This window comes from Hyperolius riggenbachi, chromosome 5 (genome assembly GCF_040937935.1).
Source record: "Hyperolius riggenbachi isolate aHypRig1 chromosome 5, aHypRig1.pri, whole genome shotgun sequence".
NCBI classification, from domain to species: Eukaryota; Metazoa; Chordata; class Amphibia; order Anura; family Hyperoliidae; genus Hyperolius; species Hyperolius riggenbachi.
Window position 1 is genome coordinate 71,400,255 of NC_090650.1, and position 23,931 is coordinate 71,424,185.

At 43.7% G+C, this 23,931-nt stretch overlaps 1 protein-coding gene across 2 annotated transcripts in view; it reads right to left on the reverse strand.

Moving 5' to 3' along the window:
- Positions 1-23,931, reverse strand: part of UBE3C (ubiquitin protein ligase E3C) — a 140,429-nt gene that overhangs the window by 69,919 nt on the left and 46,579 nt on the right. For both annotated transcript variants that reach the window (XM_068235861.1, XM_068235862.1), the window contains exons 10-11: positions 21,239-21,390; positions 18,399-18,586 (exon numbers count right to left, since the gene is read on the reverse strand). In XM_068235861.1, coding sequence (XP_068091962.1) covers positions 18,399-18,586; positions 21,239-21,390 — 340 coding nt within the window. The remainder of the gene's footprint in view (positions 1-18,398; positions 18,587-21,238; positions 21,391-23,931) is intronic.

A 23,931-nucleotide genomic window follows, 5' to 3' on the forward strand; every position in this document is an offset into this window, starting at 1 on the left:
CAAGGCTGCGCATGTGCAGTAGCATGGAGGTGATCAAACACGAGTTGCTCCAGCTTACTATGCATGTGAAAGCAAGCTACTGCGCATGCGCGGTCATGGAATGATAGAAGAGGGGATGCGCGGCCCTGATATTATTGGCGATTTTCCGTGGGTAGGAGGAAAGGGGGAGCGCTCAGTGAGAGGGACAGTAAAGCACTAAGGAGAGCCTCAATAGGATCATGAGGCTTCCCCCTCTTTAGGTAAATATCTAATTGTGTAACCAAGCTTCGGCTTAGGTACACTTTAAGAAATAGACCCTGAACATACAGATCGGATGTCTATGATAAATCTGACAAGATTAGCTGCATGCTTCTTTCAGGTGTGTGATTTAGACTCTACTGACCAGAAAGATCAGCTGGACTGCCAGGCAACTGGTATTGTTTAAAATGAAATAAACATGTCAGCCTCCATTTCCCTCCCACCTCAGGTTCCTTTTAAGTATCAGCTTACTAAAACTTCAAAGTAAGCTTGTTGTGAGAGGAACACGCAGGCTGCTGTAGCCGTAGTAAACTCAGTGGTGGTCTATTGGGTTAATATTGTTCCTTCTTGCCTGGAATTACTCTTTAATACAAAAGGGATTTCTCCTGCTGGCCTATCTCTACTGCTGGAAGAAGGCCCCATTGAAGGACATTGACATATGTGAGTAAATGAAGCAAGAGAGCAATCTCCCAAATGGAGAGGCAGCATGTGACCTCTGGACACTGCTCAGCGCTCTGGACATTGACAAAAGAATAGCAGAGTGACCTGCTGATCCTCCACACTTAACAATGATTCCCTGGCAGAAAGCCTCCTCGTCACCTCATGTGAGGACTGTCATCCCCACAGGCGCACAGCACCGCGTCATGCGAGGACCAGTAATACCCACAGGCACACTGCACTGCATCACCTCATGTGAGGACCAGTCATCCCCACAGGTGCACAGCATCACCTCATGTGAGGACCAGTCATCCCCACAGGCGCACAGCACCACATCATGTGAGAACCAGCCACCCCCACAGGCACACTGCACTGCATCACCTCATGTGAGGACCAGTCATACCCACAAGTGGACAGCATCACCTCATGTGAGGGCCAGTCATCCCCACAGGCGCACAGCATCACCTCATGTGAGGGCCAGTCATCCCCACAGGCGCACAGTTCAGCACCACCTCATGTGAGGACCAGTCATCCCTACATGCGCACAGCATCACCTCATGTGAGGACTGTCATCCTCCCAACCGCACTGCACTATTGGACTGCATCTCCTGCATAAATGAAAGACAAACATTCTGTACAATAAAAAGTTGTTTCCTCTGCAGCTGGATAGTGAGGGGTCTCCAATAGGATCGCAGCACAATGGTGATAAGTCGTCCCACTGCACATTGCCAGTATGAAATGATGCATACTGTAGAGCATACAGTCCATAGACTTATGCTTATACCCCAACCGGCGGAGCCCTGAATTACCCTTTCACAGGGACGCACACTATCGCATTAGCGGGCAGCATGGTGGTGTAGCGTTTATCACTCTCGCCTTGCAATGCTGGGTCCCCGAATACCAGCCAGGGCACTATCTGCGTGAAGTTTGTATGTTCTCCCTGTGTCTATGCAGGTTTCCTCTGGGCACTCAGTTTTCCTCCAACATCCCAAAAACATACAGATACGTTAATTTACTTCCCCCTAACTTGGCCCTAGTCTACAATACATACACTACACAAAACATACATAGACATATGGCTGGGATTAGATTGTGAGCCCCTCAGAGACAGTTAAGAGACAAAGAAATGTGCTTAGTACAGCGCAGTGGAAGTTGTTGGCGCTATAGAAATACTAACTATTAATAATTAGTGCTATAGCACCATCCAGCTTCAGCGCTAGGCATTGAGCGATGTGCCCAGAAGCGACCTGCTTTACCCAACCATTAGCATGCGCGTCAGTCAGTAACGCAGAATGCTGCGCAATATTCCGATGGAAATCAAACGCCTTTTTGCATGCGACGTGCGACAAATGATTATGGTGATAGAATGGAATGGGAGCTCTAGCCAAATGACTTGGGAAAGTGGATGAGAAGCATTTGGAAGGAATGGAACTTACAGGAAAAATGATTAGTTCTTGGAAAACAACCTCATGCAGGAACCACGCTAAGCATGTGTGCACAGTGGGAGTTATGTTGCGTCCCCTGTAACAGCAAAAACGCAATAGAACAGGAGAGTCATGCTGCATGTTTTCCGCATGTTGTGTCGCATACAATCAAAATGTATGCTGCACCGCCACTGGTAAAGTGCATGTTTTGCGGCAACATGCAGCATGCACTGCGTTGAGATGCCACAAACTGTTATACCGCAATGCACCAGCTGCATAGTTTGTGCATCTCAGTGTGGCAAGCCCTGTTATAAGGCGGACGTTACGTCGCCAACACCTTGCTTGATTAACCGGTTTCAGACAAGCCGAGGCATTAAAACGTCCTGCTGGAGACTGTTATTGATTGTCCTTTAAAATAAGCATTCTTATTAATTGTATTTATATAGCTTCCGCAACGCTCTACAGAGTATATTGTCTTGTCACAGTTCACAATCTAATCCCTACCAAAGTGATATGCCCATTGTAGTCTAGGGCCAAGTTAGGGGGAAGCCAATTAACTTATCTGTATGTTTTTGGGATGTGGGAGGAAACCGGAGTGCCCGGGTAGAAAACCCACGCACACATGAGGAGTATATACAAACTTCCTACAGATGTTGACTTGGCTGGGATTTAAACAGGGAACCCATCGCTGCAAGGCGAGAGTGCTAACCCCTGCGCCGTTGTGCTGCCCAATCAGTATCCACAAAGATTCGAGTAAACTTGAAAAACGACACATTTTTCATTACCATCACCGGCAGTAAAGAAAATTTCTCTGCATCGAAGACTCCAGAATCCCTCACGTAACTGAAAACATTTTACCAAAACAGCTCAAAAGGTTAGTTTGTATTTGCCGAAGGAAAAAAAAAAAACTGTTTAGGTGTGAAATTCCATCTATGCAATGATTTAATGACTCATTAAGCTTTTATTTCAGGGAAAGCCTCGTAAAAGTTAATTAGGTAAAAGGTTAAGATCTCTTATCCCATGTCCACAAACAAAGTCCTCTTTCCCAACTATGATCACTGAAGATAATGAATTCAACACAAAAAGAGCTCCATTTCACACGTTCGGAGGAAATGTCAAAACAGTGTCACATACACAAAACTATGGGATGAAACTAATTAAACATGGTGCTTGCCACCCAGGTATTATTCAGATGTGCAATAATGTGGCCATATATGACCAGAGATTGGCCACAGACAATCCCCTCCTTTTCATCACTGATAGTCATTTGCTGATAAGTCACAAAGTGAAAAATTAAAATACAATGGTAAATCTCTTCGAAAACACAATCTACGGGCAATTACAAGGGAGAAATCCTAAATCTATTTACTCTTTGGTCCTCTGAAAGAAAGGTCACTGAATGCTGTGTTGACACACGAAGGTAGGGGGATCAGAAAGAAGGTTCCTCACATAATGCGCTCTGTGGTATGTTTAACATCACACCTGGGTGTCAGCGTTCCCGGCCTATTTAACTGATTAGCACGGGATAAAAGCTAGAGGTTATCGGTGTTAAATACTTAGACAAAAATAGCAAATACAGCTAACAATTCATGAAGAGACCAGCTGCAGTGGACAAGAACCTTCACAGCTTATGAATAAACAAAAAATAAAAATGGAGGCTCGATGGTCATATAGAATTGCACTCCTTTGAGTGGTACAACCTCCAGAAATAAGTGGATTGCGACCCAATTCGAACATTAAGGGCCATATGCAATTCACTTTTTCACCTGACTTTTCTCCCAGGAGATACATTTTTCATCTCCAATTTAAAATAACTTATCAGCACTTTTCAACTACAAAAAAAGTACCAAAAAGTTGGTGAAATAGTACTATCAAAATTATTTGGAGTATTTTCTTGCTTTCTGGTGGCTTAAAAGGCAATTTATTGACAAGTTTAAAAATATCACCTAGGAGAAAACTCAGGTGAAAAAGTGAATTGCATAAGGCCCTATGTGTCAGATTATGAGACTACTGATTTTCTCTGTCCTCCAACAAGATCTCCTGTACCAGACTTGCTTTTGGGGGAGGAGAGGAGGGAGGAACCTGTCTATAGATCCTGAAAGTGGTTATATTTTTTGCGAAACAGACTTAAAAGGACATCTGTGGTAGGGGGTTTATGGGGCGGCCATATTTATTTCCTTTTAAACAATACCAGTTGCCTGGCAGCCCTGCTGATCCATTTGGTTGCAGTAGTTTTTGAATACCACCAGAAGCAAGCATGCAGCTAATCTTGTCAGATCTGACAATAATGTCAGAAACACCTGATCTGCATATGCTTGTTCAGGGTCTATGGCTGAACGTATTAGAGGCCAAGGATCAGCAGGATAGCCAGGCAACTGGCAGCCTCCATATTCCTCTCCCTTCAGTTGTCCTCTGAGTTTTTTTATAAGCAAAATTGCCACTTATTTTCCGATATCTGTCCATTGCTCACAGGCAGAGTAGTTCCTGACAGTCAGCCATCGTACTCCATTTTCTAAACTATACCTGTACATAAGTTTGTACATTTCAGGTACCAATAGTGGAGTAATCCCAAAGAACGCACCTTGACGTGTAACTCTGGCAACACCGATCATCTACCATGAGTGAGCCTCACCTCATCCACAGCTGGCATGGACGGGATCTACTATTACAAGTGAGAAATGTTCTAAAAGCTGGCTCACTAAAGCCTTCTCCAGAATGTGAATGTTTGAGCACTCGATAAAGAGAGTCGTTAAGCAGTTGAAAGACCACTCAGGAGAAATCATCTGCCTGACAATCAACAGTAAAAAGGCTCTGAATGAAAACTTGTCTCCCAATAAAGCCGCAAATTAATAGTGCAGCTAAGTAGCCTCAGACTTGTAATGCACTTTAAAGATTAGTGGAATCAATAGAGCAGACCTGACATGCCCCAGGGAGCCACAACAAATATTGCTTGTTTGTAGCTATGGAAAAACCAAGGTTAAATTGACTTCTAAATTGAATCAAACACTAAATCTTGGCGTTGCTTGCGATACAACATTTTTTAAAGTGACATTTACCTATTAAAACGTGCAGCTCAAAATACTCGGTTATGTAAGTGACGTGCCAACAAGGAACCGCTTTCAATGTCTTTCTTACCATCGAAAAAAATCAATACGTGAATAAATAGAAAGAAATGAGCAAAAAGCTATAACAATTAATAAAAAAGGAACATTTTATCACGCTAAATTGCAGACAAATAACCTTGAGACATTTTTCTATCGCTGGAAAACCTATTGATTAGGTACCAATTAGACAGGTAACGATGATTATTTTGTTTTATAACGTTACTTAGCGGGTCAGGAATATGCACAGAGAAGACTGTTGATCCTTAATAGTACCTCTTATAAGACCACATGGAAGCAGAGCCCATCTGTGCTGACAGATGCTCACTCAAAAGGTATGTATAGATGCCCAACAAAGGGCACGAGCAACTCCACAACAAACCGTTTACACGCCGTGTTTTCTGCGCAACAACCAACTCATTTACATACTGTGCGTGCAAGCGAAACAACGGACAGCACAACATGGTGGAATTCATAACACGTCCGTTGTTCAAACGACTTGTACACACATGGCCAACTACACGATAAGCCCAACAGTCATGTGAGTTGATCCGCCGGGTGTATCAGGCAAATCGTTATCAGTAGCTCGTCTAGTCGTTTACCATGCGTACACACGCCTGATTGTTGTCCAACCAATCAAAACCAGACGACAATCAGGGGATTTGTTGAAAGTGTGAAAAATACATATATTTACATAGATCTGTACTTCAGTCTTGAAAGAGGGACAAATGAGGAAGAAAGAGGGACAGAGGGATTTGGTTCGTAAAGAGGGACTGTCACTCTGAAAACGGGACAGTTGGATGCTATGTTACAGGACACCTTAAGGGCCCTTTTCCACCAGCGCTGGCTGAATCGCAAAAACGCAAACCGCTAGCGATTTTACAATCGCTACGGTTTGCTTTTTAACATGGGAATCGCGGTAGGTCATTTCCACTACCGCGATTCGTTTTTGCGGGGAACGCGAACGCGCGGCTGAGCGATAATTGCCGCGATTTTGCTATGCAGTGCATAGCATAGCAAAATCGCGGCCGCGAACGTCGGGGAATCGCCGGTAATTGCGATTCAGCAATCGCTAGCGTTCAGCGTGAACGCTAGCGATTGCTAGTGGAAAAGGGCCCTAACTGAGAGGGATATGGAGGCTGCCATATTTATTTCCTTTAAAACAATGCAAACTGCCTGGCTGTCTTGCTGATGCTCTGCTTCTAATTCTTTTAGCCATAGACCCTGAACAAGCATGGAGATCAGATATTAGTCCAGGCATGGGCAAACTTGGCCCTCCAGCTGTTGAGGAACTACAAATGCATTGCAGGAGTCTGACGGCCACAGTCATGACTCATAAAGGCAAATGCATTGTGGGATTCGTAGTTCCTTAACAGCTGGAGGGCCAAGTTTGCCCATGCCTGTATTAGTCTGACGTTTGCCTAAATTTGCTGTATGCTTGTTTCAGGTGTGTGACGTTACTAGTACCGGAACACTCAGCAGGATACTAGGAAACTGGTATTGTTCAAAAGGAAATAAATATGGCGGCCTCTGTATCCGTCTCCTTCCAGTTGTCCTTTAAGAGACACTGAGACGAAAATAAACTTATGATAATGGTTTGTATGCGTAGTACAGCTAAGAAATGAAACATTAGGAGCAGAGACATAAGTCTAATATTGTTTCCAGAACAGGAAAAGTTAAGAAACACCAGTTATCTATGCAAAAAAGCCACCGAGCTCCACGACTTTCAAAGTCGCAGAGAGCTGTCTTTTGAAGCTTGTTATCTCAAGTGTCTGGCACTGTATTGTTTTTTTCTCCTGCAGAGAACAGTTCAAAAGGTTACTAGCCTGCTATGTCAAATCATTTAGCATACTGAGTAGTGTGTAAACTTCAAATAATAGAGAATGATGCAATATTATACAAAAAAACTATATAACTAAAAATAAAAATGAGAATATTTTATTTGCTACTAATGTTCTAGTAATTATCCATACTACGCAACCAATTCATTATATCATAATTTTTTTCCGCTTCAGCGTCTCTTTAAATCTGGAAGGGAATTTCAGGCAACTACTAAGCTTACTATAACAACCATTTCATTACACAGGTAAGGCTTCTTCTCCCTTTTATCAAATTCATTCGAACTGACCTCCCATTCGTTGTCCTCTGGAAAGCAAAGAAAAAGTTCTTCTGCGAAGAGGATTAACATTCCGAAAGAATACAGAAACAATACTTGTTCCTCCAGTACGGCAAGCGTTAGGTCTATGAATTCACTAATGTCATATCTGGCACTGAGCTTTGAGTGGTTTCAAACATCTCAAGCTGCTATCAATATTATGATTTTTAATTAAATATAATGATCTGCATTACTGTTCATTTGGAAAGAGTTCTGGTGCTAACCACTACTAAATTAACAAGATGGGATAAAGCTGCCATCACACCACCAACGCTCTATAAACATTAAGCTACAGTAATCATCTAAAGCCAGTGGTGAAATCACTCATATGCTTATTCTTTAGTCATTTCTTTTTTAGACCCTTTTTACAAGTCTTGCACAGATGCGTTTCGTTACCTTGTTTTACCGCAGGACAACGCAACTGCAATGCAAGACAATGGGACCTAGCACGCTTACGGTGTTGCGTTGTGCCAGAAGTGCCCGATCAGCCCCCGAGCTGCTGCAAAGTCAACAGTGCTTTACCGGCGGATTTCCGCGGTGACGCAACGGAAGTAATGTAAGTCAATAGATGATGCACGAACGTGGAACGACAGGAATACGACAGGGAAACCCTGGAATACCAGTGACATACAGGAAATAAGTCACTAGACCAGCGTGCGGAGGGCTGCGCTATGCATATGACCCCATTGGCGCACTCTGCCGCAGGGTCATATGAGTGACATTTTATGCTTTGCGGTGCGATGCAACAGGGCATCACACCACAAACGCACTGGCCAAGTGTAAAGCCGCAAATTTTGTATATACATAATAAGGTCATAAGGCCACCATATTTTTACCAATAAAAGTCAAATTTATTAATTCCAATTAGACAAATTCCCCTTAATACAAAACCCTCAATACCACAATTTCCCTATTCAATTTAAAAACTAGAGAACAATGCAATGCAATTTAGCCATATCACATGGGGCAATAATCTGCAGATATAAAGATAGCTTATCTCTGGCCAGAGAGTGTTGTTGACATATCATTCATCCGCCCGCGCATGCGTACAACAGCTACACTGCCACACTGTCCCAATGTCCTGGGGGGCCCCCCACTTTTTCACCTTGGACTGGACTACCATTGGCGTCCAATCAGAACCAGTTTTCCGCATAAATACACCAAAATCCGATTCAGGATACAAACTCCGGATAACTTGTGTGTTTTCAGCTTTAAGAATATAAGGTTGCACTATGGATGGGTCTCACCCGTTAAGACAGTCCCCGTTGTGATTAGAGTGGCTCCACATTCACTTGCGTTGATGTTATAGCCAGGATTCCATCTAGCGTGTTGCGGATTCCGTCACCTTAGATACTGACATACTGCCCGCCGCGCGTCTCCGCATCCACGCCAGCACGCTAGTTCCTCTATCCGGGGTTCAAGCGGCCAGGGTGTTGTATCATCACCCTGATGAAACGCCCAATGTGGGCGTGAAACGCGTCGGTGGGCGGTGCACTAGCTGACACAGCGGATACCAATTGGTGATAAAACACCCTGGCCGCAGGAACCCCGGATAGAGGAACTAGCGTGCTGGCGTGGATGCGGAGACACACGCGGCGGGCAGTATGTCAGTATCTAAGGTGACGGAATCCGCAACACGCTAGATGGAATCCTGGCTATAACATCAACGCAAGTGAATGTGGAGCCACTCTAATCACAACGGGGACTGTCTTAACGGGTGAGACCCATCCATAGTGCAACCTTATATTCTTAAAGATAAAAACACACAAGTTATCCGGAGTTTGTATCCTGAATCGGATTTTGGTGTATTTATGCGGAAAACTGGTTCTGATTGGACGCCAATGGTAGTCCAGTCCAAGGTGAAAAAGTGGGGGGCCCCCCAGGACATTGGGACAGTGTGGCAGTGTAGCTGTTGTACGCATGCGCGGGCGGATGAATGATATGTCAACAACACTCTCTGGCCAGAGATAAGCTATCTTTATATCTGCAGATTATTGCCCCATGTGAGATGGCTAAATTGCATTGCATTGTTCTCTAGTTTTTTAAATTGAATAGGGAAATTGTGGTATTGAGGGTTTTGTGTTAAGGGGATTTTGTCTAATTGGAATTAATACATTTGACTTTTATTGGTAAAATTATGGTGGCCTTATGACCTTATTATGTATATACAAAATTTGCTGTACTAATGTTACGAAGGTTGGCCCCACCCCCTATCTTTGAGGGTATATTGACCAATTACCCAATAGACAATCTTGCTTTCCTTTATTGAAAAATGTATGATGTACAAGTGTAAAGCCGGCCTTAATCAATATGAGGGATCATTCACAAATACAAGTCATCCCCTACAAAGACTAGCTAGGACGTTTAGGACAGTGTTTCTCAACATTTTATTGGTGTCTACCACTTTTAAAACCCTGTACTCACCAAGTACACCCTAGCATAGTAAACATTATCACAAGTACCACATGAAAATTAATATTTCATCGTAGTGCATGATAATTGGTTCTAAACAATTTCCAAGCATTTACTATTGCTTTTAATTAGCTAAAAACACAATTTGGTGTTGTTTAAATAAGTTTAAATGTATTTGTTCTGTATAACAAGCCTGAGTATCCCCTGGAACCATGGGAAGCTAGGGTTTAGGAGATCATTTTCAACTGCACTGTAGTAACAAGATTTAGCTGCAGCCACTAGGTTGTGCTCTATAGGCAGTAGCTGTGTTAGGGAATTTTGCCCAAGGTCTGCTTACTGAAAAGGTGCTGAGTTACTGAACAGGAAGAGCAGAGATATGAACCCAAATCTCCTGTGTCAGAGGCAGACAGGGCCACTTCAAACATGCAGACTAACCATGTCCTAATGTTGATGGAAAAGGGCCTCTTCCACACCTTTCTATGCCCCAAAGCAGGAGGAAGGGTAATGACAAAATGAGGAGGGGATTATGGTGGAGTATGGAAGCCCCCTTTAATAATGAAACGATGCTCAAGAATTTACCCTCACCTCTCACCCCATTCTCAATGTTGAAAGGCCTGGTAGGTTTTAGGAGTAGCAAGGCCGCCTCATTTCCTGTCCATCCAGGCTGCATATCTTGTTGAGGGTCTGGTTGGTATTTTAATGGAATCCCCAATTTGAATGGCAAACATTCATTAACGTCAGTACAATCCTTACACATTACGTTTCGGTGGGGGGGGGGGGGGGTTACTGTTTGTTACTGTTGTACTCTGCAATAAAGCTATAGATGTTCTACCTTTTGAATTCAGGTAGACCTAAATAAATCTTGTGGAGGTAATGCTTGTAACAACACTGCTAATCACGGGCCCACTGATGTTGGCTTTGATTTTAGTGAATCAGACGCATACCGTTTACCAGCAAGTGGTTTATGTAACACGGTGCTCCCAGCGCTCTTCTGCATGATCACAAAAGCTGCAACTTATGTTGTTTTCACATACTGCATTAATGACTCCAGCGAAGTAAAAAAAAAACCTAATGGTCCTAATCGAAGGATGACAGTTCCTGACATCCTACTTCCTGACTGCAATAAACATCAGTGGGCCAAGACAGACCCTAATGAGATTGTTGCAGCATTGTTTGCACGGTGCTTGGAATGGATTCAGATCAATGCCTTGCAAAGAACTGAAAGATTGCTTTTATGGTCTCTCCACAATGGACATAACACTGCTTTATATATTTCATTTAACCGATGTCTGCTAAAGTACCATGCCCACCCACTAGAGACCAAATGCTTAAAAATGTTCTGAGTCAATTACAAAGCTGCTCCCTGCAGAGACAGCCAACATCTAAAGATGCGAACACGTGGTCAAACGCTTTCCCCAACTGGGATTAACCATGTGTACAAGGCTATAAACTCCAAATATATGTCATTTCTGCCAGGGCGTATATTTCACTATTCCAGTACTGTGTGCTGTTTCTCTGCCACGTGAAAAACCAGAAGAAAAAGGCTCTGGTCCTTAAAGGGGAACTATGGTGAAAAATTGTAAAATTTAAAAAGGTGTGCAAACAGACAAATAAGAAGTACATTTTTTCCAGAGTAAAATGAGCCATAAATTACTTTTCTCCTATGTTGCTGTCACTTACAGCAAGTAGTAGAAATCGGAAAGAAGCGACAGGTTTTGGACTAGTCCAAATCTCCATAGGTGATTCTCAGAAAGGCTTTTATTCTTTATAAAGATATTCCCTAAAAAGGATTTAAACAATGATGCTGGCCAGCTTCCCTGTTTGCTACACAGTTTTTTGGCAGTTGGACAGAGCAACTGCCATTCACTAAGTGCTTTTGAAAATAAATAAATCCCTGATAATCCCCCATGAAGAGATGGGCTAGTCCAAAACCTATCACTTCTGTCAGATTTCTACTACCTACTGTAAGTGACAGCAACATAGGAGAAAAGTAATTTATGGCTCATTTTACTCTGGGAAAAAAAAGTACTTATTTGTATAGGTTTGCACATATTTGAAGTTTTAAAATTTTTCACCATATTGCCCCTTTAAAGAAAACGAAGCACCTATTTATCCTACACTCGTACAAGGCATGTCGCTTGGCAGGGCTCGGGACTATCCCTTGAGTGAGATTGCAGGGCCAAGTTCTGTTTTTGTTTTGGCAGAGATGGTCCTGTAGCGGTGGCCTGAGGGGAGAAGCTAATGTCATAGTGGGAAGGGTCTATTCGCCCTGGACCTCAGTCTAGATGCATGGAGAATGTCCAGCGTTTGCAGGGGTGACTAGATGATCCTCTCCCCGCAGCATGGATTACTGTCTGAAGTTTGTTCCTGTTGCTTGCAGTTGCACCTGCATACCAGACTGTGCTGGAGGAGCAGAGGATAGATTAGATGGTGACAGTGTAGAAGCTGGTCAGCAGCTCCCACGGCATTCCAATTTTTTCAGAACAACCTTTGCTGGCCTTCTTTTGAGTTTTGGTGGAGATCTCTAGTTCATAGAAATCAATGCTTGGAATCCTGGAAACCTCATGGTCTTTGATGAAGGTCAGGTTAAGTGTGCGTGGGCACCTTCTGAAATCCATAGGGAGTTCAACAGTTTTTGCTGCATTTATGCCGAGTTTAAATTTTCTTTGCACCAAATGCATATACGCTGGATCTCGCAGCAGTATGCTTGCTCTCCATTTTTGCCGTTGAGGCCAAGGATGGTGGTATCATCGGCAAATTTGATGACCTTGACAGAGTCGGCAGATGAGGTGCAATTGTTTGTGAACAGGGAGAGCAGGACCAGGGACAGTACACACCCTTGCGCCCCACCTGTGTTGGTCATCCTTCCTTTGGAAGAGCAGCTTCCAAGCTTATCTAATTGCATCCTTTTTGTGAGGAAGTCTTTGATCAGTGCGGAATTTACTCCAAGTTGTATAAGGTTGTTATGCAGGATGTAATGCTTATTGTGTTAGAACTGGAGCTAAAAAACTAGGAAAGAGGATCCTGGCGTAGGTGTCGGGTCTGTCAAGATGTTCTGTGATGAATGCCAAGATAATATTAATGGCATGTTCTATGGACCTGTTTGCCCTGTGTGCAAATTGGAGAGTATCCACTAGGGCATCGGTGGAACACTTCATATGTGTGAGAACCAGTTTCTCAAAGATCTTCATGACAGAAGGCAACAGTCTGTGACTCCTGGCTTTTTGGGGACTGGAGTGATTGTGGATTGTTTTAAGGCAGGAGGGTACTCTACCTTCCATCAGAGTCTTAAAAATGGAGGGGAGGACCGGGGCCAGCTGACTTGTGGAGGTTTTGAGGCAGATTGAAGATACACCATTTGGGCCTGAGGCTGTCCTGGAGTTGCACTTCCAGAGGTGCCCGAGTGTCACCTCCTACTGGTACTGAGAGGGTGTGGTCAGTCTGGGTAAAGGGGAAGGTAGAAGTGAAAAGAGTTGGGGTAGAGATGTACAGTCTGGGCCTTGGGCTGGTTGGATTGGTACTTGAATTTGCAGTAGAACTTATTTAGTTCCTTGGCTACTTCAATTCCCAGGATATGTGCTAACATCCCAAACCCCCCAAAACACACTAACAAGTACATTGGTTCCCACCAAAACTGGCCCAAAATTATGGTAGGGACTTTAGGCTATAACAATGCTAGGATTAGATTGTAAGTTCCTTTGAAGGCATTATAGGGATGTGGATTTTTAAGGTACTCTAAAGTGTTGCGGAAAATGTCAGGGCTTTATAAACATATATAATTAAAATAAACTATAGAAAAATAATATTTATACTTGCTACTGCATGATATAGGAATCAAAACCTCAGTAGAGATGCAATAAGAAGATGCTATTATGGAAATTTAACACTAACTACAGTCACTATGCACATTCCACTTGATCATTTTCTAACTACAAAAAAAAGAGCATAGTCAACAAAACACCCACATTCTAAAATAACGTATTGACAATACTCAAACAATCAGACACAAAACCATCTGCTGTCACTATTTCCAATCGCTTCCAACATTGATTTAGTTGGGGAAGCCCTTGGGTTTTCCATAACTAAAACAAATAAGAATCCAGTCCTCAATATTGACTGACTGCAAAGTTCATTAAGTTGGCAGTTCCTCAAGGTCACAGAGTAGTTCCATCACTGAGGAAAATACAGCCAACCTCATCCCTATGTCTACAAGGTGCACTTGTTAAAAGCAGCCTTTTAGATGCACAAATAGCATATAACAGCCTGCAGCTTAACCACTTTGCTATTTGACTAGTTGTGCATTAATTTCAAGTTATGTTTAATAACTGGACCCCTGGGGACGGCCCATAGTAAATCCCATGTCACGTTTGTAGTTGTTTAAACCAAACAAGACATAGGCTCTACAAACTTGCTGCTGTGCACTTCCGCTGCAATTGCACGTTCCTGACACTGGAGATTCAGCCGTCATTTGACAGCTGACATCTCCTGGCACGGATCAGGAGCCATGCGGCTTGACGCCTGATTATGTGATCACCAGTGATCGCAGTGTCACTGAAGGAGGCAGGCAGAGAGAATGTCTCTTGGTTCTCCCAGCTCCCCTCCAATAGGCACCGCATCTAGCCTAGGACTGCCTCTAGTGTTGCCTCCCGACTTGAGGACACTGGAATTTACTAGTGACCTGTCTAGTAAGAGTTCTAATGCATCCTATAAAACTCCTGCGTCCCCACTTCCCCTCCTGTCTGTGTCCGTGCTTTTGTGCAACTGTGCATGTGTAGCACAGATGGCCGTTAGGACAGGAAGAGGACGAGGCCAGGCATGTGCGGTTTCGGTGCGTGCGCATGCGCACTGACATGTGGCCGGCGGCGGTGGACATGGGCGGCAGGGGGGTTGTGAGGGTGGCCTAGAGCCCGTTTTAAGGCTTAGGTCTGCTAGTACATTTATAATAGCCACTTGCTAAAATAGGTGCTAATAGTTAAGAATATTGGTAGTGTTCTATCACCAATAATATCGGCTTACCTGACGCCTAACCCACTCCCAAAACAAACCCTAACTAAATGCCTAACACTAACACCCCCCCCCCCCCCACCATGCAAATCCCTATCTAAATGCCTGACACTACCCCCCTCCCAAAGCAAACCCTTTCTAAATGCCTAACACTACCCCCCTCCCAAAGCAAACCCTATCTAAATGCCTAACACTTCCCTCCTCCCAAAGCAAACCCCTATCACTATGCCCAACACTACCCCCCTCCCAAAGCATATCCCTATCTAAATGCCTAACACTACCCCCCTCCCAAAGCAAACCCTATCTAAATGCCTAACACTAACCCCCTCCCAAAGCAAGGTTCTTCCTAAATGCCTAACACTACCCCCCTCCCAAAGCAAGGTTCTTCCTACATGCCTAACCCTAACATACTCTTCCTGACTACTAATTCCATTTTGTGCATACCCCATCCCCTAACATCAACCCTCCTAACACTACCTGGCACTCATAGCATTCTCTATAAGCGATATTCAGAGCTAAGTTAATGTTATCCAGTAATGGCGCTGATGGGCATTTCCTAAAAGCTGCATGTCAAACAGGGATCCCTTTAACCTTGTAAAGATATTGAGAGCTCAGCTTTATTATTGCCCCAATGTCTGTTAAGTACCCTGAATGGAGAACTCTGCTATTCAATAGCCGATGTCACAGCACCCCTGCCTCATATCAGCTTTAGTCAGCGCCCAAATTACTGCCCCTCACCGTGTAAGATGCATATTGGTACTAACTGCTTTATTCTGCTGTGTGCAGCCAATAACTCATGCAGGAAGAGGGGTTATTTGGTAGAATGGACAATATGCAAATAATTCCACCACCCATGCAAATTGTATGCAGTTTGGCATTGGGCCAAAAGCATGTACTTTCTGCTAATTCTGATTGGTCCAATTCTAAGCTGCTGCATACACTCCTCTTCAAATTTCTGTGCAGGCTGAAATTATTTGTTTCGCATAGACCACCTATTAATTGGCAATCTGTTTTCTACAGATACACTGAAAGGCCTACTGCTTCCATGGGTGCAAAGTAACTGCTGTGGAGTTTATTGGCAATCAGACATTCGTAGTGTCCTGCAAACCGAGATAGAGGATTTTACTAACAAATGACAATGAAATGTGTAATACTGACATACGCCATAGCTTTTTATTCTGTTTGGTCCAACAACAGTAGATTGTTCTCCCCAGCTCCTGATGTCGGAGCATAATGGCTGCCGATAGGAATACCATTGTTGGATATAATCCAGAATGGCATCAGCCCCTTGAGATCAAAGCGTTGGAAAGCATTAAAGGAATACTATCGATTAAAACAACTTTAAATGCTGCATGTTCAGGCACACATTACTAAAAGTACTAGGAGCAATTTCCTTCCTCACACAGCTCTGCCTCTCTGCTGTAAAATCCTCTGTCTGTTTTAGGTACAAAAGTGTCAGGCTCTGCAGGGCTAGACCATGGTCCTGCACAGGTTGCTATCAACTCCTCAGTGTATAGTTTAATAATCACCTTGCTGAAAGAATCTTATCCAGTCTTATGCTGGGAATACACATTTGAGCCATTTAGATGGCTCGAATGATAATTTCCGACATGTCCCATTACCCGCCCGATTGATTCCACGCTCGATACCACATGGGGGACAATGGAGAAAGAGAAGGAAAATGAACAGAAGATAAGAGAATCGCCTGCAGGGTCGAGCGGGGAATCAATCGGGCGGCGTAATCGTGCCACGGAAACGCACCGTGTATTCCCAGCATTATGGTGGTAAGGGATTAAAGATTCCAGCAATTTGTGTTTATTATCTTTGCTTCTCTGAATGATAAAGCTCCTGATAATGCCTTTGTAAACAGTGTCTCTCCCACTCATAGCAGCCTATGAAGTAGATGCAGCCTGGAGTGTAACATCAGAAGCAAGCCAGTCAGTCAAGAGTAGTGTATATACATCACCCCTGACTGCTAGTTATATTACAGCACAACTAGTTACCCATTACCCCTTTAGATCATCCTCCTCCTCGAGTCTCCTGCATGCTGTGACACAGTAAAGTATATTTGTGAGCTGTGTGAGGAATGATGGATGACTTTTAAGCAGGAAGAGGGGGATAGAGAACTGGGTGAATAAATAAAGTGCCCCTAGCACTAGTGCTAATGTGTATCCTAATATAGAGTATTAAAAAAAAAAAAAAAAAAAAAAAAGTAGTCTTAATTGATAGCGTTCCTTTAAATAAATGTTTATATTGGGTGACAGGCTACATAATAATCGGGGTCACAAAGCTATTGGTGTATGTAAGCAGCCCCTCAGCTTGATGGACTTGTTCTCTAAAGGCCGCCATACACTGGTCGATTGCCACCAGATCGACCAACAGATAGAGCCCTCTCTGATCGAATCTGATCAGAGAGGAATCTAATGGCTGCCCATACACTGCACACAGATTTTGAATAGATTTCAGCATGAAATCGATTCACAACCTGTGGAACTGCTGCTGCCGCCTGCTCGCCGCAATACATTACCTGCCCGCCGGCGCGAGTCCCCGGGTCCCCACAGTCTCATTTCTTCCAGTGTAACACTCCCTCTTCAATTCACTTCCTGTCAGTGCCCCGTTCTGTCACAAGCAGAAAGTTCAAGCACCCTCTACTGCTTGAACTTCGCTTTCTCACAGAAGCCGGAAGAAGTGAGAGACTGCAGGGACCCGGGGACTTTCCCCGGCCAGACAGGTGATGTATTGCTACGTCGGTCGTCACTATATTGAACACCGCTAATGACTTGCTTTCGATCCACCGGCGATTGAGCAAAATCTTCCGTCTGGACAGATCGATGGAATCGATCGATTTCAGATGGAAAACGGCCGACTGGTCTGCACTTGCGCTATCGATTTCACAGCAGATTCGATCACAGTTAGTGTATGGGCACCTTAAGAAAATGTATAACCCCATTGTTTTGTGCAATGCAGGGCTGTACATGGTCCTTCTTTGGGACTAGGAACATGGTAGAAATGGTGTACAAGTAATTAAGGTGCCGTGAAACTTGGGCACAGGGTAAAGCTGAAAAATGGCTCACACTGCTCCTGCAAAAGTCCCGGTGGTGTAGATTACTATTCCCCCTCCAGGCCACCATGGACTCTGGAATAAGACATAATTAGGCTGCCAGCTATTACTGGCAGCCGAATTGAGCAGTTTTAAGCGTAAATCGTAAATTCCTGACTGAGCGCCGTTAAAGCCATAATTCAAATTACGGCCTATGCCGGTGCCTGGTGCGCCTAAATTTCCAGTGCCGTGTTTGCCTGATTTGGTAGAAATGTGCCTATGAGGTTTAATGTATTAAGTAATTCTTGAGGATTTTTTTCAAAATTCAGAATAGTATTGTGTGAAAATTTCTACTTTGCCCAAACACTATCATTACATACAGTATATTGGAAGTCTGGTAACCAGGACAGCTCACTAGTCCTTGTCCTTAAGGGTAAAAAAAAAAAAGTTTAGAAGCTCACACATCATAGATGACCAGGTGCTATTTATTGCAGACAAAGAGACCCTACCTACATAACGCTTCGTACTTCCACTGGGTGATGCAACAATGCAACAGAAGTATGGTGTACGATGGTCCTGACATTTACCTGACTTTGGGGACCATCAGTCGATGCTGTACCATAAGAGTGTGGCAAATAGAAGCCATGAGAGTGAAGACCTCTTCGCTGGCAGAGTCTCTCCACACCATGTTTAGCAAGGTGTTTGTCTGCTGCTTAGTGTCCAGTTTCTTCAGGCACTCCTCTGTTATATATTGCACAGTCATCTTGCCATCACCCTAGAGAAAAACAAACACTCTTTATCCTTTCAGTCTAGTCTGTTTTTCTATATGCCTTTATAACAGATTATAACTGCAGCCAACTAAGTGGAAAAGATAGCCTTTGGTGGCCTGAAGGTGCCATAGACAATATTGTGGGATAGCAGAAGAAAAAACAGAGAGATCCGGGAGCCAGTATCTGATACTGGCACCCAGATACTCGGACCTCCTGTTTAACAGGCACTGTTATTGACCTGAGGAAGTGAATGTGGCCGTGAAACGCGTTGTCTAGTGCACCATTTAAATAAACCCTTGTTACTTGAACCTCCACTTGTCTCTATCCCTAATTGGACACCTATAAGGTAGGACAACCTATTTATACAAATATTGTTGGATACTGCCATATAGAGTATTAAATTTACACCTGGACATCCGTTCCCATAGACAATATTTATCCTTTCCCATAGACAATATGTTCTCATGCGTCTTTGGTTCCCAGTCAGATAAAGATAGTGGAGGACAGCAATTGTGTACTAACACTTACCCGATCAGAATAGTTTTCCCCGTTGACAAGAACCACCTTGCGTTCACACTGCACGAGTTGCCGTCCGGATTTCGGCAACGTGTACAGGAGGCCGACAAGCATGACATGACAATTCACACTGCATGTGCTCCGGACCAGTGCGGTCAGGGAACGCATGCTGCACGCATGTTTTAGCAAAATGCGCGGCTGACCCATTCACTTTCAGTGAATGGGATCAGCCACGCAACACATAGAAACTCAGATGGCGTGCGTTCATACGCGTTGTGTTCCAAACGCACTACCATCTGTGTTTCATCATGTGAACGTAGCCTAAGGCCTCGTTCACATCATTTAGCGCAGATGGCTGTGCGATCGGAACGCAACGCGTCCAATCGCACGCCATCTGCGCTCCTATGCGCTGCGCTGCAGATCCCATTCATTACAATGAATGGGATCTGCGCTGCGATTCACAAAAATGCGTGCAGTACGCGATAGCGCAATCACGCTGCCACGCAGCGCATATGATGGGAACGGTAGAAGGGCTGTCTATGCCCTTCTACCGTTCTTGCGTGTCGCACACTATACGCGCTGCCAAAATGCGCACGGCAGCGCGTATAGTCTGAACGAGGCCTTGTCCGAGTCCAGTTGCCGCTCCACAGCAGCAACTGCGTTACCTCATTCAAGGTCTTATACAAAGGTATTTAATTTACACCAGAGTTCTGTTTCAGGAGAAGCTCATGTAAAAAAATTTGCATAAATTAAACAATTTTCCATTAAATATAATATTATTAACTGGATGTGTTCTATATGGGTACTTTCCCACCTTAAAGTGAACCCGAGGGGAGTTATATGAACGCTGCCATATTGATTTCCTTTTAAGCAACACCAGTTGCCTAGCAGTCCTGCTGATCCTCTGATTCCAATACTGTAAGTCATAGACCCGGAACAAGCATGTAGAAGATCAGGTGTTTCTGACAATATTGTCAGAACTGACAGGATTAGCTGCATGCTTGCTTCTGATGTACTTCAGCCACTACAGCAGACAAATAGACCAGCAGGGCTGCCAGGCAACTGGTATTGTTTAAAAGGAAACAAATATGACAGCCTCCATATACCTCTCACCTCGGGTTCCCTTTAAAGGAAACCTAAAGCGGTAAAAAAAAAAGTTTTATCTTACCTGGAGCTCCTACCAGCCCCCTGCAGCCATCCTGTGCCCGCTCTGCGATTCAACAATGCACCCGTCACCCACAGTGCCCCTCTTTCAGCTGGATGCATGGCCCCAGTCTGCTGGCATCCTGATCGCGCATTTTGTGCATACCCAGTACGTAATAATCTCTACTGTGCATGTGCAGAACGCCCAGTAACGGGAGCACATTCAGGGACGTGCATGGCTGGCCGCCAAGTCATCCCGGCGAAAGAGGGGCATTGGAGGTGACCGCAGCATCACGGTGCAGGCACAGGTAAGTTAAACTGTTTTGGTTTTTTTCACTTCGCTTTAGGTTACCTTTAAAAGGGGCACGACGGCTAAACACTGTCACATTTAACTAATATTGTATATACAGACATACTTACATACATAGAATTACCCTACAGTAAATACCCTGTCAAATGTTTTACTTCCTTTGTAGAGATGTAGTCTCTAGACTATAATTGGTTGGTGATTGTAGTGTTGGCATGGTAAACCTAGGTTATGCAGTTCAGTATGCTTTGATCATATACAAAGAATCCCCAACTTGGTTGGAAGAGAATGTCTATCAGCATTGCTGAAAGAGCCTTTAATGGCACAAGCAGCAATTCAAAGTGGACAACAAGCTGCATAAATTATGACATACGGACGTAGGTGCAGGTGGTGGGTGTGGCCACAAAAAGCCTGACAGCCGTTTCACCCTTCTTCTGAGGTACACCCTGTTCTTCACTTTGAATTGCTGCAAGTACCATTAAAGCTGTTTCGGCAGTGCTGGTCGCCCTTTTTCTCAAACTGCATTGCAAGAACATTTGGGGAGAGATGCCAGCACTGTCAGCAGTGACAGCTATAATGAACCAGGAGAGAGCTGTGTGCTTCTGCTTATGAACACGCCACCTTCTGTTTTCAGTGTTGAACAGGTCCCTCGAGTACCTGAATTCTGAATTACAGTACTACTGCCACTTACAATAGTGGTGACCATTTTGCTGACATCTTCATCCTCATCTTCTGAGTCGCTGTTCAGCTCTTGGTGGCTTGTGCCAGTAGAGACAGGCAACTGACAGAGAAACATCTGAAGTACTCGGAGATACTCGAGCATTCCCTCTTCAGACAGAGTGCCTGAAAGAACCAGATCCATGGCTTGTATTAAAGCATAAGACCAGAAAAATATACAGTAGCTAAAATACAACTAAATGTATAACTCCTTTTGATTAAGGCAGGAATGGCTAAGTATGTTTTTTTCTAATGCCTAGTACACACAATACAATTTTCTGGCAGATTCCTTGCCAGATTCCTTGCCAGATCGATTATATCCAACCTGTCTTGTTAATTTGTTCACTGTTTTAGCTGTTCTACCCTCTTGTCTTGTATCAACTGTTTGTATTGTATGCTTTGTACTGTTATACCCTGCATGCTATTGTACAGCGCTGCGGAAGATGCTGGCGCTATATAAATCAATAATAACAACAATAACTGTTCAATCTGATATCGATCCTTTTTCCAATCGATTTTCCATAGCGGTGAATGGAAAAAATCGATCAAAATAAGATCGGACGGGTTGGATATAATCGATCTGGCAAGAAATCTGCCAGAAATTTGTATCGTGTGTTCCTAGAATTAAGGTTTATGTCCTTTTCAGTTAAGAAACCACTAATTGCAGATAAAGTAAGAAGCATTTTTAATAGTGACAAAGACGGCAATGACACCTAACAATAGCTGCAACCTTCCCCACTACAAAAAGTAACTTAACTGCCAAGTCTATGTTGGGGAAGAAAAAAAACAAAACAAAACTTACCTTTACTTCCTGAAAAGACATTCATTAGTTCAGGAAGGAAAGGGAGCTTCCTCAACAGAGACAAAGACAGAAAAAATGAATCTTGCATTGCACTTTAACTACCATATTTTTCGGACTATAAGACGCTCCTGACCATAAGAGGCACCTTGGTTTAGAGGTCAAGAACCGGGGGGGGGGGGGGGGGGGGAATATAGTAAACTTGGTGCATCCATGGTGAAGGGGCATCTTGTGGATTATGGCCCCATTGTATCTCGTGTCTCCCTGTGTCCTCCTTTGTCCCCTTGTGTCCTCCTCTATGCCCCTCGGTGTCCCCCTCTTCATGGACACAGTACAGGATTACCCGACACTGCAGCGGGTTGGAGGTTCGTATTGGCAGGCATTCACAAGTCAGGAACTCCCTGCATTTGGACTATAAGAAGCAGTGACTTGTTCCCCACTTTTGGGGGAGAAAAAAATGAGTATTATAGTCCAAAAAATAAATACTTCCTTCAAAAGGACGTTTTAAAATGATCTGTTTTGCAGAGCAAACAACCGGGATACACTGGCGGGTGCCGCGGAAGAAGCGCGAATGTGGCCACTTTCCAATGCCTATGGGCGTTCGGGAATTGGTGAAGTCCATGGACAATGTTTAAGTATGAAACTCCATATTGACTGAAATCATCCAATAAGAAATTATTTAGCATACCTATTCAGTTGTTTTTAGTATTCACTGTCAGATTTAGAAGAAATGAAATATTTCTGCTGGTTTCCATCTTTACCATTTGTCTGTGAGGCCAAAAGTGTCATCAATTCTGCCCTTTTCTTTTAATTTTTCTTCAATCCTGCTCCGTGTTAATTTCCCCTCTGTACTGCCACAACTTACTGTCCCTCCCACACCAATCACCACCTAGACAAAGGCTGACATCATTGCGTAAACTCTTAAAGGGGCGGGGGGAGTCAATATCCTTCTGGTCATGGTGTCCAAAGCTTATCCAAAAGAGGAAGCTTTCTGTTATTTGCCTGCTAAGAGAAGCTTAAAGAGAATCTGTATTGTTAAAATCACACAAAAGTAAACATACCAGTGTGTTAGGGGACATCTCCTATTACCCTCTGTCACAATTTCGCCGCTCCCCGCCGCATTAAAAGTGGTTAAAAACAGTTTTAAAAAGTTTGTTTATAAACAAACAAAATGGCCACCAAAACAGGAAGTAGGTTGATGTACAGTATGTCCACACATAGAAAATACATCCATACACAAGCAGGCTGTATACAGCCTCCCTTTTGAATCTCAAGAAATCTTTTGTGTTTCTTTCCCCCTGCATCTCTCATGCACTGAAGTTTCAGGCTGCTCTTTTCTTCCTGCAAACAGCTTTGCCCTTGTCTGTAATTCCTCACTATGTGAAAGCCCAGCCAGCTCAGAGGACGATTTATCCAGTTTGTAAAAGATAAGAGAGAAGCTGCTCTAATCCTAAATAACACACAGGCAGTGTGCATAGAGGGGCCTGGAAGGGGGAGTTCATAGCAGAACCACAACACTGAAGAACTTGGCAGCCTTCCAGACACAGGCCTGACAAGTCTGACAAGAGAGAGATAAGTTGATTTATTACAGAGACTGTGATAGTACAAAGTGCTGCAGTAAGCCAGAACACATTAGAATAGCTTTTGGAACTTGTAGGATGATAATAAACAGGATGCAATTTTTGTTACGGAGTCTCTTTAAAAAAAAAAAAAAAAAAACTTCCCACAATCCCGCTGGTACTGCACAGTCCTGCAGTTAGGCAAAAGCACCCAGACCAGGTAAAGACAAAAAAAATGGGAGAGATACAGGACCTGTATTAGAAAACAAAGGGTTTACATGTATTTTGGGGCACTATTTTTTGGTAAAT